The sequence below is a fragment of the Microtus oregoni genome, unplaced genomic scaffold (genome assembly GCF_018167655.1).
Source record: "Microtus oregoni isolate MIOR12 unplaced genomic scaffold, Mior012 000057F_ref0000458, whole genome shotgun sequence".
Lineage (NCBI taxonomy): Eukaryota > Metazoa > Chordata > Mammalia > Rodentia > Cricetidae > Microtus > Microtus oregoni.
In genome coordinates, this window is record NW_024543833.1 from 1,875,507 (window position 1) to 1,892,459 (window position 16,953).

At 42.6% G+C, this 16,953-nt stretch overlaps 1 protein-coding gene across 2 annotated transcripts in view; it reads right to left on the minus strand.

The window, feature by feature from the left end:
- Positions 1-16,953, minus strand: part of Dym (dymeclin) — a 262,580-nt gene that overhangs the window by 156,065 nt on the left and 89,562 nt on the right. For both annotated transcript variants that reach the window (XM_041639282.1, XM_041639281.1), the window contains 3 exons: positions 16,104-16,229; positions 13,407-13,520; positions 12,092-12,186 (listed from right to left, as the gene is read on the minus strand). In XM_041639282.1, the coding sequence (XP_041495216.1) occupies positions 12,092-12,186; positions 13,407-13,520; positions 16,104-16,229 (335 nt within the window). The remainder of the gene's footprint in view (positions 1-12,091; positions 12,187-13,406; positions 13,521-16,103; positions 16,230-16,953) is intronic.

The window sequence follows — 16,953 nt, forward strand, 5'->3', positions numbered from 1 at the left end:
CAAAGGCTCCTCCAGTCCAGGCCATGAGGACTCCCTGACTCCACGGGAGCAGATGAATACAACATGCACAGTAAGTAGGACCGGCTCCATGAAACAGACTTCTGTCTGTGAATACGTCCTAGCAAGACAAACTGAGGTGCTCACTCACCCTGGACTCGCCCTTCTCTCAGACACACACACACACACACACACACACACACACACACACACACAACCCGCAGCTTCTTACTGGTACATACATAAACCTCCAACCTGGTCGGCACTGAGCTCTGCCTCTTTACAGAAAGCATGTACTGTAGCCTCACTTCTCTCTCAATAAAATCCTCATTCAAACTTTGAGACCATCACACTTACACCTTGAGCATGAATAATATTATGGAAGCTGCCTACAAAACACTTCATATAATATAGACTAGCTTTTATTTTAAAATCTTGATTAAGTGAAGAGCAAATTATCTAGAGTAATAAATGCCATTGTATTAGCTTAAGAAATACTTGTAGGATTCAGGAGTAAGTTCAAATTGCTGGCACGTAGAGGTGCTGGAATTAATTCCCAGCACAAGACAAAAAGGGAGAGGAAATAGTGAGGACTGTTGGAAGCTGGCATTATGGAGAGCTTCAAGCTATATTTTCTGCAACATGCATATATGTTTTTGACTTCTTTAAACTTATTTTTGGGCAAACATTTATTCAAAATTATTATTTATATGGCTCATATTGCTGTGGGTACTCAGAATACAAACAGAAAGCAGAGAAAAGATCAATGCCCTCCTGGGGTTTAAGTGGTAAGAAGAGAGAAACATCTAGTGAAAAGACTGGCATTCTACCCACCCAATAACCACTAGTATGCGCTTTGCATATATCCTTCCAGAGTTTTTACATGTAAAGACAAATGAATCTTATTTCTCCCCTTACACATACACACACGGGGGGGGGGGGGGGATAGAGAGAGAGAGAGAGAGAGAGAGAGAGAGAGAGAGAGAGAGAGAGATCCATGCCTTGGGCTTCTGTCTGTGGAGGTCTGAGGCTGACACATTGAGTCTTCTGGTTCGCTCTCATTCACTGAGACAGGGTCATCCAGCTGAACCTGGAGTTTGGTGTTTTAGCAAGCCCACCTGGCCATTTTGCTCTGGGGATCTCTGTTTCTATCTTCTGAGTGCTGGAATTACAGTGAGCAGCCAGTCTAGTAGGCATTTACATGGATGTTGAGGGTCCTCATGCTTGCTTGGCCAGCACCTCACCCACTGAGCCATCTCCCCAGCCACCTACACCTTGCCTTTTCCCATAATGTGCTCAAGGCCCCCCCCACCTTTACAGCAGCACTCTGCTTTTCTGTTCTCTGCCTTGAATCAAATGTGTCTACACTGAGGTACCTGGAAAGAATGATACAAATATTCCCACAGATAAATGTAAACATTGTCAAAAGGCAGAGGAACTGGAATTTGAACACGCGTCACCCTCAGACTCTGAGGGGGTCATAACCCGCAACAAGTAGGTCTGCCTAAAATGACAGCAAAGTGACACGTCAGCCGAATATGCAAACTGCATTTTTTTTCTGTGTAGAATGAAACTGTGCCTTTAAAATGAGAATTTACCAGCACATCAGCACACTGTTTCCAGGCAGGAAGTTACACAGCCAGGTCCTGGGTGCTTACAGGCAGCTATGGCTCTGACATGAATTTAGTTAATTAGATATTACATTTTAACTTCTGAGACAGTAACAGTATAATTAGTTCTCTCAAGCCTAACACACAGTCCAGTTCATTTGCGTTTTGATAAATAAAGCTTGCCTGAAGGTCAGAGAGTAAAACAGACATCCTGGTCAGCCTTACAGACAAAACAGTGGTGACACACACCTTAAAGCCCAGTAGTCACACTAGTTTGCCATAGAAACTGGGTGGTAGTGGTGCACGCCTTTAATCCCAGCCCTAGAAAGGAATATAAGAGGGGAGAAGACCTCTCTCAGGCTCAGTCTCATTCTGAATTAGTGGAGGCAGGATCACCATTTTTGATTGAGGTAGAATTAAGAGCTAATAGCTGGCTGTTTTGCTTTTTTGACCTTCAGGCTGAACCCCAATATCTGTCTCTGGGTTTTTATTAATTGTGCTACAGAGTGCGCTCCAGCATCAGATGAAATGCTTACTGGAAAAAGTGAACATCCCAAAGCTACTTTCCTTGGCGCTGCAGTGCAACAGCACCACCAAGGGGAGTGTCATGGCAGCACCCTTTGCCAAGTTCCTCCCTCAAGGTTACCAAGCCACAGTGAATACACAATTAACCAGGTACCACGGAAAGATGTGCTAGGCTTTAAAGCATTTCTTCTTCACACTCCACTCACCAGGTTGAGTGGAACCCTGGCAGAGTATCTAATCAGCAAGTGGTACCCTGACAGAGCAAGCATCTGATCAGAACAACTCTGAATTTCTCCGATACCTCATTACTGCCTTGGTCATAAATGAAGGCACCTTGGTATACAGTGGGCATTTCTGTCTCAACAGAAACTGACAAAGAAGACAAAGTTTATGCCAAAAATGAATCAAGGGAAGAAAAGTGCAAAGACACCATTTAAATTTGATTCAGCTGGATTTCTTTGTTTTTAAGTGTGGACAGAAATATAGATTTTTATTCAGGACTTTGTTCTGTTGTTCAGGACTTGAAGGATAAAGTCAATCATTATCCCAGATACTATGGGAAATAATTTATGAAACCAAGTTTAATAAGGTAGCCATGGTTCCCTGAAATTGTGAACCTCGTGGTTGTAAAACCTGCCTTTAACTGACAAAATGTGGCAGAAGCAATGGTCTCAGCGAGTAGTCTGGGTTGCAGAAAACCAGACAATTTCTACGGTTCCTGGGATAGTCCTGCTAAGGAATCTGGCTGCACTACTATGAGGTCACACTTCATGGGAAGGTCACCTAGAGAACTGAGATGTTCCAGTCAATACCTCAACAGGCCCTTGGCTGACAGCTAGCATTAAGAGCCAGCTATGAGGGCAACCCACTATGCACCCCACTCAAATACCCTCTGCCTGAAAACACCACCCGGCTAAGCAACTGACCCACACACTGGGAGAGATCATTACAAATTCTTGTTTTAGGTCACCGCATCACCAGGTGGTCTAGTACACAGACAACTCAAACACATTTTTGGCTATACCAAGGGCAAGATGATCAGTAAACTTAAAAAATATTTGCCATATATGACTCTAAGAGCTCATGAGATCACACAGAGAATAAAAATGATTTATATATAGCCCCTTTCTAGTCCAGCTCCCTGATAACTATCTTCTCAATAAATATTTGTTAAATGGAAGAATGAATAATGCAAACACAGCTAAGTATTGACTATATTGACGGAAGGAAGTAAGGGCATAACTAGTTCAGAAATGACAGCTACTGAGAAGTGTCTACGGAGGGTCTGTAACTCACACACTCCGGCACTCTAGCTCCACGGCCTTCTGGAAGGGCACTGGGATAGAGGCATCTCACTCCACTACAGAACCCGTTTAGGTTCTTACAAGATTTCTGAGGACTCCAAAGTACATTTTTATACCTGGATTTCATGGATAGATTCTGAAATTGAGAGTAATCTAAAGTGTGCAGTAGTTCATTTAAATATAAGAACGCAAGCTTTACATACTGACATAAATGATGTAGTTAATAAAATAACTTAATCATATAAAACTATTGCTTCACTGGTTTGCAGAGCAGAGCTCCTAAATGTTAACATAGTTAACCATACAGCATGTTCCAAACTCCACATCTATCACCCCCATCACTGATATGACAAACTCAGGCTGTAGGTGTGTTTTCCAAAATTCTCATTTCTGCTGAAAGCTCTGACTCTGCTATTTGCAACCAACATCCACAGTTGTCTTGCTGGGAGCGACGAGCTCATTTAATTCATTTTCAAGAAATGCCAAGTCGAAATAAGCATAGACCGCTATGGGTTCTTTCATGTGAAAATTGCATGCCTGTCAACAGGTGGCTAGTTGTCACATGTGTGCTTTCTCTGAAGATGATCACTTGGTGCAGTGGACAGATGTGTGCTGTGGGAACTTAACACACAAGACATGAAAACCACAAGCACTCAAGTCAACTTTCGTTGCAACTCACCTTTTATACAGTCTTGTCAAGGATATTTTAAGTGCTTTCTTGCTGCAAGTGTGTGTGGAGGGAAGGCAGAGTGGGAGCGGTACAGTGTGAGTGGGCTATTGTGAAGGCTTTAGCAGTTCTGTCCAAGATCGCTACAGTGAAAATGGCAAAGGCAGTCTGGTTCTAGACCCTCCAGGGCAGATAAACTACACTTGGAACAGCATTGTGTTGAAGTAATAAAAAACTACCAAGTCCCCGAAGTGAGCATTTCATTCATTCAAAAGAGAACCTGAGCCAGGTGGTTCAGATCCACAATCTCATCTACTGCATAGCAAGTTCTCTGTCTCAAAAGAACACACACACACTGACACACACACACACTCACACACACACACTCACACACACACTCACTCACTCGCAAACACACAGTCTCTCTCAGTACTTACCAATGTTGAGTCTGAAGAAACATTTCTAAGCTTGGGTTGGAACTCCACCATACACTAAGCTATTTGACTCCAAGTAAGTTTTACAGCATCTCCGGCCTCCTATTTCCTCATCTCTAAACAGACAGAAGCTCTTAAGAGAGCTAGAGTCACATCTAAGACACAGCTGTTCCAGCTGTGAAAGTACTGACGTGGACCCCAAACAGACCAACTCTGGCAGACATTCATCTTCAGCATGAAGGGGTGGGGGCGACAAAAACTGCTTTTCCCCTCTACTACTTGCAGAGGTACCAGCTCATAAAAATGGGTGCTCATAAACATTTAATATCTTTATATAATGTCATTTTGATAAATCAAATAGTTGGGAATTGTTCAAACAGCCCATGGTAGGGAGGAAAGTGTGGTACTATCAATGAAATAAGGTTGAGTGCAAACATTTTTGGTGGTGCAAGACTGTGGGTAGCCCACAGATGCAGGTTCAAATCCCAGCATGGCTACTTTCCTTAGACAAGCCACTGTTCAGATTTAAACGTTTCTTGTCTGTAAAGTGGAAACTGTAGGCATAACTGGGTAACTCAACAATACCTTTGATATTTTACTACCCATTATTCCTGACAACAGCAGCAAGAGGTAGAGTGATGTCACTTCCTTGGGTGCCCTACTGCCACAGAGCAACATGACAACAGCTGGCAGGTGTCGGTTGTGCAAAACAAGGCAGTCTACATGCTACGGTGCCTCCTTCTGGCAATAGTCAGGGGTTTTAAACATGTCCAAGTAACAAGTCAGAGTAGCTGTTTTACCAGTCCTTCACAGATCTACTTGAGTCATTATAGGCAGGACAATGGCAGTACTCTCTAACAAGACAGACTTTTTCCTACAAGACAATGGCAGTACTCTCTAACAAGGCAGACTTTCCTACAAGACAATGGCAGTACTCTCTAACAAGGCAGACTTTCCTATGTCTAATGATTGCTGGTGACTGCCATCCAGGAGACCTTACGCTAGGCACTTTACGTACGTTAAACCACTCTCTCCTTACGGCAGCCCTGGCAGGATTTTGCCATTTTGTGAATGATGAAACTGAGAAATGTGAAACAAACGGTACAAGCTCAGAACAGGCCTAAGAGTCCGCGGGGGACACCGCCAGGCCCTTCAGAGTTACCTGTCCCCAGCTGTCCTCTGCTCAGAATAGGCCTAAGAGTCCGCGGGGGACACCGCCAGGCCCTTCAGAGTTACCTGTCCCCAGCTGTCCTCTGCTCAGAATAGGCCTAAGAGTCCGCGGGGGACACCGCCAGGCCTTCAGAGTTACCTGTCCCCAGCTGTCCCTTCAGCTCTTCTAAGGAAGCAGTCACTCCTTGTCTGGGGCCTCTTGATCAGTACGTACATGCACCAGCTAGATAATCATTTTTAATTCCCTTTACCCTTCTGTTTTTTCCCACTTCAGTCAACATGTTTGTCTTGGACAAGGAATCTCTGGTAAAGGCTATGAGATATGTACAATATAGTGAGAAAAATGCTTCATAAAGAACTTGATTTGTTCTACATCAGATAACATTAATGGGGGAGGGAACGAGGATGAGGGAGGGGAGGAGAGAGAAGATGAATGAGAATGAGCAGGAGATGAGCTCGTTCTTTCTTCTGTTGTGGTATAATACTGGTTCGTGAGCTGAACAAACTGAGTTCTCCATCTGCTTCTGCAGTAATGTTCACTTGGATTAATCAGAGCTAACTCGACGTTTCCATACTGCCATATGGCAAGTGTGAAAAGTTGTCAGAGATGATTTTTAAAGGTCTTTCCAAATCTATAATTTTATGATGCAATAAGATTTTTTTTAATCAAAAACAGCATTTTACCCAAAATACCCTGGATCTGTCAGGCGCACTCAGGGTAAGGCTTCCAAGACTGAACACCAACAGTGAGCTAGAAATTCATTAACGCACGTGGAAATCAGAGACTGATGAGGTCACCCACAGTTCCTTTTTTCTATTTTTTTTTGAAGATTTATTTATTTACTAAGTATACAGTGTTCTGTCTGCATGTTTGCCTGCATGCCAGAAGAAGGCATCAGATCTCATTATAGATAACTGTGAGACACCATGTGGGTGCCGGGAATTGAACTCGGGACCACTGGAAGAGCTGTCAGTGCTCCCAACCCCTGAGCCATCTCTCCAGCCCCCAGTTTCTAAGACTTAACTCCAATGGATAAGCAGGTGTGAGAGAAACCCCGAGCACTCACCAACCAGGCTCTCACTCTCAACCGCGGTGAGAGCCAGAGGATCACCACTTACTTCCTTGGGTGGTTCTCCATGCCAGAGGACACCATGACAAGCTGCCCACAAGGCAGTGACAGGCTATCCCACTGGCGTCAGAAATACACAGTTAAGCAAAGATTTCTGGGAGATAAAGCCTAAATGCAGAGACGCAGTCTTCTGTTCTGAGCCATGGATGCTTGTAGAAAAAATAAACTTGGAATATAGAGGCTCTTGCAGCAGCAGTGCAGTTTGCTGTCACACAAAGCCAGGATGCCTGCCTCAAAAGTCACCTTGAACAGTTCTGCTCGAAACCTACTGTAAAAATGATGGAGAAATCTAGCTGAGCACAAGCAGGTGGGCAGGCAAGCATCGTCTCTCCTTGTTCCTGACTGAGAATGTCATGTGACTAGCTATTTTAATTCCCTGCTGCCTTGAGTTCGCTATGAAACCTACACCCAGGAACTGTGAGCTAAATAAACCCCACCATCCCAGTGGCTTTCTGTCGGGGTCTTGTCACAGTGACAGAAGTGAAACCAGGACAGTCATTTTCCACAGAGTTCCCACACTCGGGGTCCATTCCTGGAATTCCTGCCTTCTGCCATGTTGCTCCAGGGTATGTGGAGCAAGACAAGAGTGTCAGGACACTCTGACCCTAGTAATTTTGTAAATAATTATTTATAATAAATAATATGAAAAGAGCCCATCAGAGTGCCCTTTGTCCCAGACCCAGAAGTCTCAAGACTCCTAAAAGAAGTCACAAAACTATGGTAGGTCAACTTTTAGGTTAATAAGTAGGGTAAAAATAAAATCCCAGATCCCTACAGTAGGAGACAGGACTGGGCGCTGAAAATCCACGGTGAAGAGGATAAAGTACAGACATGCCTTCACATATTCCCAGTCACGCTAAGATGTGATGTAAGTCTATAAAGCTCCAAGTGAGTTACTTTAATGGTTCATTTCTCATGTGGAAATGCCATCCACAAAGGCCTCTACTTACAAGAAATCAAATTCAGATAGATGTGGTGTGCTGCGTTAGAGGCAAACATCCTGGCAATGCCAGCTTCTAACCTGGAACTTAAATCAATTGTCAAGTTTTTGCAAGTCCCATCAAATCTGCCAAGACACTGCTGTATGACACAACACTGCTCTGTACACAGTCACACGGCTCAGTTAAAAGCTCAGACATTCCCAACGGGGAACTGCAAATGCTCCCAATGTAATTTCTTAAGGAAAGACTAAACTGAAAAGGTGAACCATGCCAGATTTCCCTGAAAAACTCCGCTGCCTTCAAAGTACCACTGCCACAGGAAGTACAGGAAGCCAGGTTTCTACGACAAACATTTCTCCTTCCTTCCTTGGCTAATGCTTGCCCAAGATCAAACAAAGATCAGCAAAGATCACAGCAAGGGAAAACTGGAGTCTGTTTGTGCCCAGACGCTCTATTGAAAAGAGAAATCACACACACTGTTTGAATCTGGTAAATACCGCATTTCTACAACTGCCTGCACTCAAGAGTCCCTCCCAGGAGAGCGCTAAGATCTACCCACTAAAACAACCCGGAACTGTCACAAACCTCTAACAACCCAATGGCAGCTTCTCACCCTTTAGGGAAATCTGAGCTATTAGAAGATACCTTGGGCTCTCGGGAAGCTGAAGCAGGATGATCCTAAGTTCAAGTCACCAGCTAACACAACAAGTTCAAGGATAGCCTGAAACACATAGTGAGATCCAATCTCAAAGTAACCAACAAGAAATGGGTCATCGGTGCCATCTCTTCCAGAAGGGGCCAGGTGCTCTTGTGCAGGTCCCTGGGAGTGACACCCTTTGATTCTGCCTCTGTGATTCTCTCTTCTGTGGAGGAGGCAGAATCATACCTTTGACAAGACTTTTCAGGCGTGTCCAACCGATTCCCAGGGGCTACGTGCAGCTGGCCCAACACCAAACTGTTTGTTAGACATTTCTTGAGAGTGAACAAGTACACGACAATATCCACAGCAATGTCAAAAGGTTAGAAATGGATGGCAGAAGGAAGAAAATAACTATTCTCTCTAATTCTCAACACTTTTCTCCAAGCTGTCAATATCCATGGATTTAGAAGAAAAAGGACTCCTCCTGCACAGTGTCTGCAACTGCCCGCTGCTGAGATGGGCACTCCATGGCACTGCCGTGCTCTGCCTCTAGGTTTCAGCAGCTGATTCTCTCACTTGCCGGTTTCAAGCACTTCAACTTACTCCCTTTTCACTTACTGCTCTATCACAGGGCTAGAAGACCAACGAAGGCAGATGGCCAACACCTCCCTTCCCTCAACTGCTGCAACAGAGAGGGAAATTATATACTTAGAAGCTCAATCAATCCCTTCTTGGGGTCTACAGGGCAACTAACAGCAAAATAGAACTTTGTTATCCACATCTTCCTTTTGTTATTGCCTGCTTTGTTTTAAACTCTGGGGCAGAGTCCAGCTCTACTCTACACACAAGTGTGTCCATTATCCAAGCAGAATCTGTTGAAAAATCCAGCATTACCTTCCCTGGCTCATTCCTCTTCCAGGTTAAAGATGGTGAAAAAGGGTAGCTATGGCTTCCTCCCTGTCTGCTTTTTCAGCATTCTTTCCCAGACCCCCCAAAAAAGCCTGAAGGTCTCCAGGCATTGTGTTAAACTCACACACCTCGGAGGCCCAAACAGTACAGACTCATGAGGTGGGATTTCCCTCTGTATGCTGTGATTACCATTGATAAATAAAGGAACTGCTTTGAGTTTATGGCACGGAAGAACAGAACTAGGTGGGGAGAGCTAGGCTGTATGTTGGGAGAAAGGAGGCAGAGTCAAGGAGAAGCCATGTAGCCCCACTAGAGACAGATGGCTGAACTTTAGCTGGTAAGCCACTGCCACGTGGCGATACACAGATTAATGGAGAAGGGTTAAATTAATATGTAAGAGCTAGCCAATAAGAAGCTAGAGCTAATGGGCCAAGCAGTGTTTTAAATAATATGGTTTCTGTGTGATTATTTCGGTTCTGGGCAGCCGGGACAAACAAGCAGCTTCTTTATTACAGCCTCACAGACATGACTACCCCCCCTCCCCAATGAGATGAGATCAGCCTCAACCAGAGGTACTCTTGCAGAAAACAGGTTGTTCCCTCAAGCAATAAAGACTTCTTCTGAGCCTCCTTGCAGAATACACAGCTGAGAAAAAGATCAACCAGATGACATTTAGGCAAAATCAATTAGTGCAGACTTTACCTGTTCCAATGTTTCCTTCATCAAAACATAAAGCTCGTGTTGGTACTTGAAGACAGGCTGAAATGCTTACTTTCTTCTCAAAGTGGTCATTCTGATTAGACATTTATCCCCCTTTTTTCAGAGTATGAGGAGACTGCGTGTGTGTGTGTGTGTGTGTGTGTGTGTGTGTGTGTAAGAAATAAAGTTCATGTTAGTACGAAGTCAGGAACTGGCCAACCTCTTACTACTGCTTCCCACTCTACTGCAACAAACTGTCCGGAGACCAGACGTGAACTCACTTGTGAATCAATATAAAACAGTCTCTACTAAAATCTGAAGAATTCAGTTCTCTATTTAAAGAACTGAAATTAGTTCTGAATAATTACCAAAAATGAGCCCAGGTCATCATAGCTAACCCTGCTAACAAGGCTATGGCTAGATAGGTGGGCTGAAGAGGAAAACCTACTATGACTATTCTCCTAAATGGACATTGCATTAAAATGACTCTTAGTGACTATAGATCAAGGCACTGCTAAATTCTCATCAGATATGATTCTTCTTGCAGTAGATGGCAATTAACACAGAGACCACAGTCAGTCAATGCACAGAGAATAAGAAGCCTTGAAGCGATCAGCCTTAAACAAGATAGCTATATCATACTCACCTCCAAAGCTCAGGGATTCATACAGAAGAGGGAGCAGAGGGATTCTAAGAGTCAGAGGTTGGTGGGTGACTTCAGGGAAACACTCTGTTCTGGCTACAATAAGGCAGATGCACATATGAACTCTCGGGGACTGTGACAGGGCACACGAGCTGGACAAAATCTCCACATGGAAGAGGGGAAGGTGGTCACGAAGTCCCAGGCCCTAGCCGAGGAGCATTGTGATACGTGGTATATTGATCACACCATACTCTGGGCAGGCTCCAGGCCTGGGAATAATTGGCCAATACAAGTGGACTCCAGGAGGTTTTTAAAAAGGGAGGGGAGAGACCATGGAGTTGGAGGACAATCTGGAAAGAGCTGGGGGTTGAGAAAGATGAACAAAATGCATTGTATGAAAAAACAAAACCCAAATCAAAACAACTTCCCTGATACATGGTTTACTTGAAAACTCGCATTGAGCAGCCTACTGAAAAAGAAAAAGATAACCCACATATATTAGAAATCCTTGCAAATGATATTTATGATCTGATAATAACTTTCCTAACTTTAAAGATCATATACTCTTGGAAAAGGAAGAGGGGTGACAATGGGGGTTCCTAGTGATGACTGTTATGGCAGGCCAAACTGTACGTCCTCAGAAAATGTTAATATGTAACTGTATTTGGCAAAAGGGAACACACAGTTATGATTCTATAAGACTATTAAGATGGTGAGGAGATTGTGGGTTTGTTAGGCAGGGCCAAGGTGCCATCTAAGTGGGAGAACCACAAAAAGGAGTCTGGAATGATGAGAGGACTCAGCCACCCACTCCTGATGGTGACAGAGGCCATGAATCAAAGAACAAGGTGCTTCTAACAGCTGGAAAACAGGCTCTCCCACGGAGCATCTAGAAAATAATGCGGCTCTGTTGACCGTACAAACCTGCACTATAACAAATTTATATAAGTAATATCAGCAATAACAGGAGATCATGACAAAGTTAAACAGCTATGGAGAGAATACTGTGGTGGGGGGTACGGCAGTGATACAGCCCTTGCATAAAACCCTACCAAAAATAAAAATGACAGTTCTCAAAGACAAACACAGATAACTGTCAAAGTGTAGTTTGATGCTTTAGAAAATACTTAGCACAGTGGTTACAGCTTTGTTTGCATGGTTAACAAAGTGTGCCTCCAGAAAGCTGATACACAACCTAAGAGGAGACCTAACACTCCAGTTCATAAAAGGACCTAACATACATGCCCACAAATGCTGATCAACAAATAAAACAGAACAAGGTATCCTCAACCATAGGAAAGAATGGGAAACTGAGGAACACCTGCCATTTGTGCACATGTTTAAAAAGGTCTCTGTGTGGTACCCTTATCAGAAGACCAGCCAAAAGGAAAACTCAGTGTTTCCTTTAAAGTTCCTTTTTACCTGATGATCCTCTGGGCAGCGTACTGATGGAGAGAACGGAACTGTGCCGACATGTTTGCTAAAGCTGCCAAGCAGTTTGTGTGCAGGTACTTGTCCTGTGGGAAAAGAACAACTTTAGAACACACATCATATCTTCTACATGCTTCAAGGAAGGTTAACTAAAAGTAACTGTACGCCCAACTGTCCCTAATGCTAGAAAAGTGCCCTGGATCTGTATTCTCTAGTCCCCAAATCTACACAGCACCGAGAAGTCAGAGTGTTTCCACAATTCACTTGGAAGCAATGGACATGAAATACGATGACACAGATGACGGATCACCCTGTGATGGCTCTAGACCCTCCCCGTCACGCACAGCAGAGACTGCCTACTGTGATCTCAGATAAAAATAATTGGGATATACATCTGTACCAGCCCCATGGAGCAAAATACAAGAAAACATGAAGTAAACAACCCCTTAGCTGTGTGTTCTGTACACAGCTTTCCTTGGTAACATATTTCTACTGACTAAGACTGAAATTTTACAGAATTCAGCAGAATTAATTTTTTCCAACTTTTCAAGGCATTTGAACTAGTACTTTGGGGGATTGCTTTTCTTTGTTTTGAAGACAGGAGCTCATGTAGTTCAGGCTGGTCTCAAATTTGTTATGTATGCTGGCCATGGTGGCACACATCTTTAATTCCAGCATTAGAGAAGCAGAGGCAGGTGAATCTCTGTGAGTCAAGGCCAGCCTTGTCTACATAGCCAGTTACAGGTCAGTCAGAGCTACGTAATACGATCCTGTCTCAACGAAACAAAATTGCTATATAGCTGAGGATGACCTTGAAGCGACTGGCAGGACTTCTGTGTTCAGCTTATGGAGTGCAGTGGCTAGAGCCCAGGACTCTGGGAGTGCCAGCTAGCACTGCCAAACGAGCAACAACCCCAGCTCCTTGCACTTTTCCTCCTTATGTGAATTTGTATTTTCTCATAGTCATCTAGTTATATATTTCGCTGCAGCTTAAAAGGGCCAACCAGTGCTATCAGTCTAGCAAGGGCGGGCATACAGCAGCCTGGATCTCAATGTGCTTCCCTGCTTCTCTCCATTTCATACAAAGGGTACTGCAGTGAATAATGAGTCGATATTAAGAAATAGACATTGCAGTATAATCGTGTAATATGGTAAGTGTGTGCTGGTCTGAATTTTTCTAGCATGGTCTGTGATATTAAATTTAAATTTTCTAGCACATTCCATAACCACATTTCACGGGATTAAAATGCTTTACAACATGGTCAACAGTACATAAAGGTGGAGAAAATAGCTCTGGGATACTTACTCTAGTCCTGGTCATATTGTACTGTATCGTTCTTATTACGACCAGAATTAGGAGACTCCCCAGGGAAATTTCAGTTAAGACTCGTTCTGAATACCAAGTAATGTTTTTTAATATCTGTAATGAGGAAGAAAAATTTGAGTAAAAATGACTCCCTTAGGAAAAAGATGTGTCTCCCATTTCCTGGTAGTTAGTTACTCTAAAGGTAAGTAAAGCAGTAAAAAGATGAGTGGAGACCTTCAGTTCAGCTAAGCAGAGGTGCTAATAGGTTTACTCCTCTTTTCTTAAACAGATGAGGGAAAGAAAACCAGGTCTGCAAATCAAGAGGTTATCTACTAATATAATTAGTAGAAGAATTATAGTAGATATAGTAGATGTGTATATCTGCTAATATAACTAATAGACAAAGAGGAGATGTATACATCTACTGATACCATTAGTAGACAAAAAGGAGATGTGTATATCTGCTAATATAATTAAAAGACAAAGAGATTATAGATCTATAGATATCATTAGTAGACCAAGAGAAGATGTGTATATCTGCTAATATAATTAATAGAAAAAGAGGACATGTATATATCTACTGATAGAATTAATAGACAAAGAGGAGATAGGTATATCTACAGATATCATTGGCAGACAAAGAACAGATGTATATGAAAGAGACAGAGCAAACAGATAAAAACAACAGGAAAAGTAAACAGAACTTAGCAATGAGAAGCAAAAGTAAGACAGAGTAGGTGCTGAGAGGAGAACTTTCCCTAGAGAACGTAAAGAACTTCCATGGATAATTAGGAGAGCCCAGGGACACCACGGGCCCAGCATTCAAACTACTGGGGCTGTTCCGAGCTGCCAGCCAGTACCAAGTCAATAAAGAGTATCTTAGAAAAAGTACACAAATTCCTTAAGAGACAGCTAACAAAACTCAGATTAACCAAACTTAAAAGAATACACACAACCAATTAATACACCAAGACCAATCATGGTTTATCTCAAGAATGTGAAGATTCATCAGTGTAATTCACTATATTAACAGATTAGAATACCAAAAAAGCTTAAGATCAAAAATATATAAAGAATTCTTACAACCCACCAATAATATAAATAAGTCAACTTTTAAAGGTGTGATATATAGATATTTATACATCTCATAAATATATTAACAATATACATTGGAGAAAAGATGGTCTCTTCAACAAACTGGATACCCACACGTAAAATAAAAGTAGATCCCAATTTTTCACCCAGTGCAAAAATCAACTCCAAATAGATCAGATGTAAAATTCTGAAGCTGACAAGAGGAAAAATGCCTCAAGATACTGGTATAGGTGAGGGCTCCCTGCACAGGATTCCAGCTGCTCAGGAAATAGTCTCAACTGAGAAATGTAATCTCACGAAACTAAAAACTTGAGCACATAAAAATAAACAATCTAGTGAAGAGACAACCTTCAGGATGAGAGAAAATCTGCTATCTACACATCTCACAGGAGACTGAGGTCCAAAATACAGGAGAAACTCAAACACTAAAGAACAAGAAATCAAACAACCCACTTAATAAATGAGTAGATAACTTTAAGAAAAGTTGAAATATTCACAAAAAAATCAGAGAAATTCAAATTAAAACAAGCAAAAGATTATGCCTCCTCCCTGTCGGAATGGCAGAATTTTAGGAAACAATAACAAATGCTGACTGTGTGGGAAAGGGAATAGGCAGACGAGACAGCTCACTAGGTAATGGCTCAGTGTTTGCCACTTAGTCTGACGCCCCCAGACACACACACTTTTTTTTTTTTTAAGAGAAATCCCAAACACTTCTGGTGGAAATGTAAACTATGTCTAGCTACTATGGAAACCAAGATGATAGTTTCCCAAAAAACTAAAACTAGAAACAACATATGATGCTTTTGGTCATATACCACTTTTGGCTATTTACCAAGGACTCCAAGCCAACATGTCACAAAGACACTTGCCCATCATGCTCACAGCAGCACTGCTCACAGCTGCTAAATTATGGAACTGACCTAAGTGTCTACCAATAACGAGGGTGAAGAAAATGTAGTGTGCACACACAACGGCATTTTTTTTCAGCCTTAAGAACAAAGTTAGCTGGGTGCGCTACTACACACCCGTGACTCCCCAGCATCAGGGATGCAGAGGCAGAAAGACCAGGAATTCAAGCCTTACCAACATAGATAGTTCAAAGTCAATTTGGGTTACAGGAGACCCTGTCCCAAAAAAAACAACACTAAAAAGGACAAAATGACATCAGAAAAATGGACACAACTGAAGACGATCACATTAAGTATATTAAGCAGTCTCAGATAAAGCCTATGCTTTCTCTCGTTTCTGGATGCTCGATTTCAAATACATACGGCACTAAAGTAGATGTGGAAATTGTCCTGGGGGAATGAAGAAATAATCAAATGCTCAAAAACATTGTATGTTCATATGAAAGTACCCTCAAGGAACCCAGTATAATGTACAACAAACATACACTAATGAAAACAGAGGCTACAAGTTGTTCAGAAGAGAATGAGGGGACAAGACACAGCATTAGTTCGTGAAACTAAGAAAACACCATCTCTAGTCCAAGTGCTCCCAGAACTCTTCCAGAAGGAAAACAGATGAAGCACTACGGCCAAGTACACTCTATGGAGAAGCACTTCTGCCTGTAACCCCTCATCAACCATGGGAACTTACCACTTCATGGATGGACCTATTGAAGCCGTCGTCTTCTGTAAGGATCAACAGTATTATAAGGGCCATATATACATGGTGTGAATTTCTTTCCTCAACACGATACAGAATCTCAAGAATTGGTAAAACCTAGGAAATAAAAAATGATAAAATTTCAATATACTATGAGGGCTTAACACTGCTATTTTGTATGTTTTGCTCTAAGGTCATGTAGCTTTCGTAATACAAAAGATAAACACTCACTTGGCCACATGCACTCTCCACACACACACCAAAGCTCCCAAGCAAGAGTCATCACTAACTCTGTAAAGGTCTTGCCAAAGGAAAGGCTAATGTCCAGAGACCCTTTGGGCTCACAGTTGAAATTTTAGATGTTAGATCAACCTCCTCTACTTAAAAAAGGAAGGAAAAGAAACTTGAACTGTTCAGAAGAGCTTGGCTGCTCATAAATTTAAAGCATTTCAATCTGCATGCTTCATACCGCGTGTTCTTTCGTGCTATAATCCAAAGGTGCACTTCCCTAAGGAACTAACTGAAGGGACTACTGCTGCCCACTGTGTGTTTTCTCTGCGCGTGCCGAGACTTAGTCTTCAGAGTATCAGGGTTTCAGCTGATGATTCTGTTCACATATGTGTAAGTTCATTTCTAATCATTTCTCTGACACTGTCTGTTTGCTCATTCTATACGAACCAGGGTAACCATCACTTGAAGTATACTGTGCCTGTGTGAAACCACCACACACCCTGTGTGGCTGGTTTTATGTCAACTTGGCATAAGCTAGAGTCCTTTTCAAGGAGCAAGTGTCTATTGAGAAAATGCCCCCACCAGATGGGTCTGTGAGCAAGACTGCGGT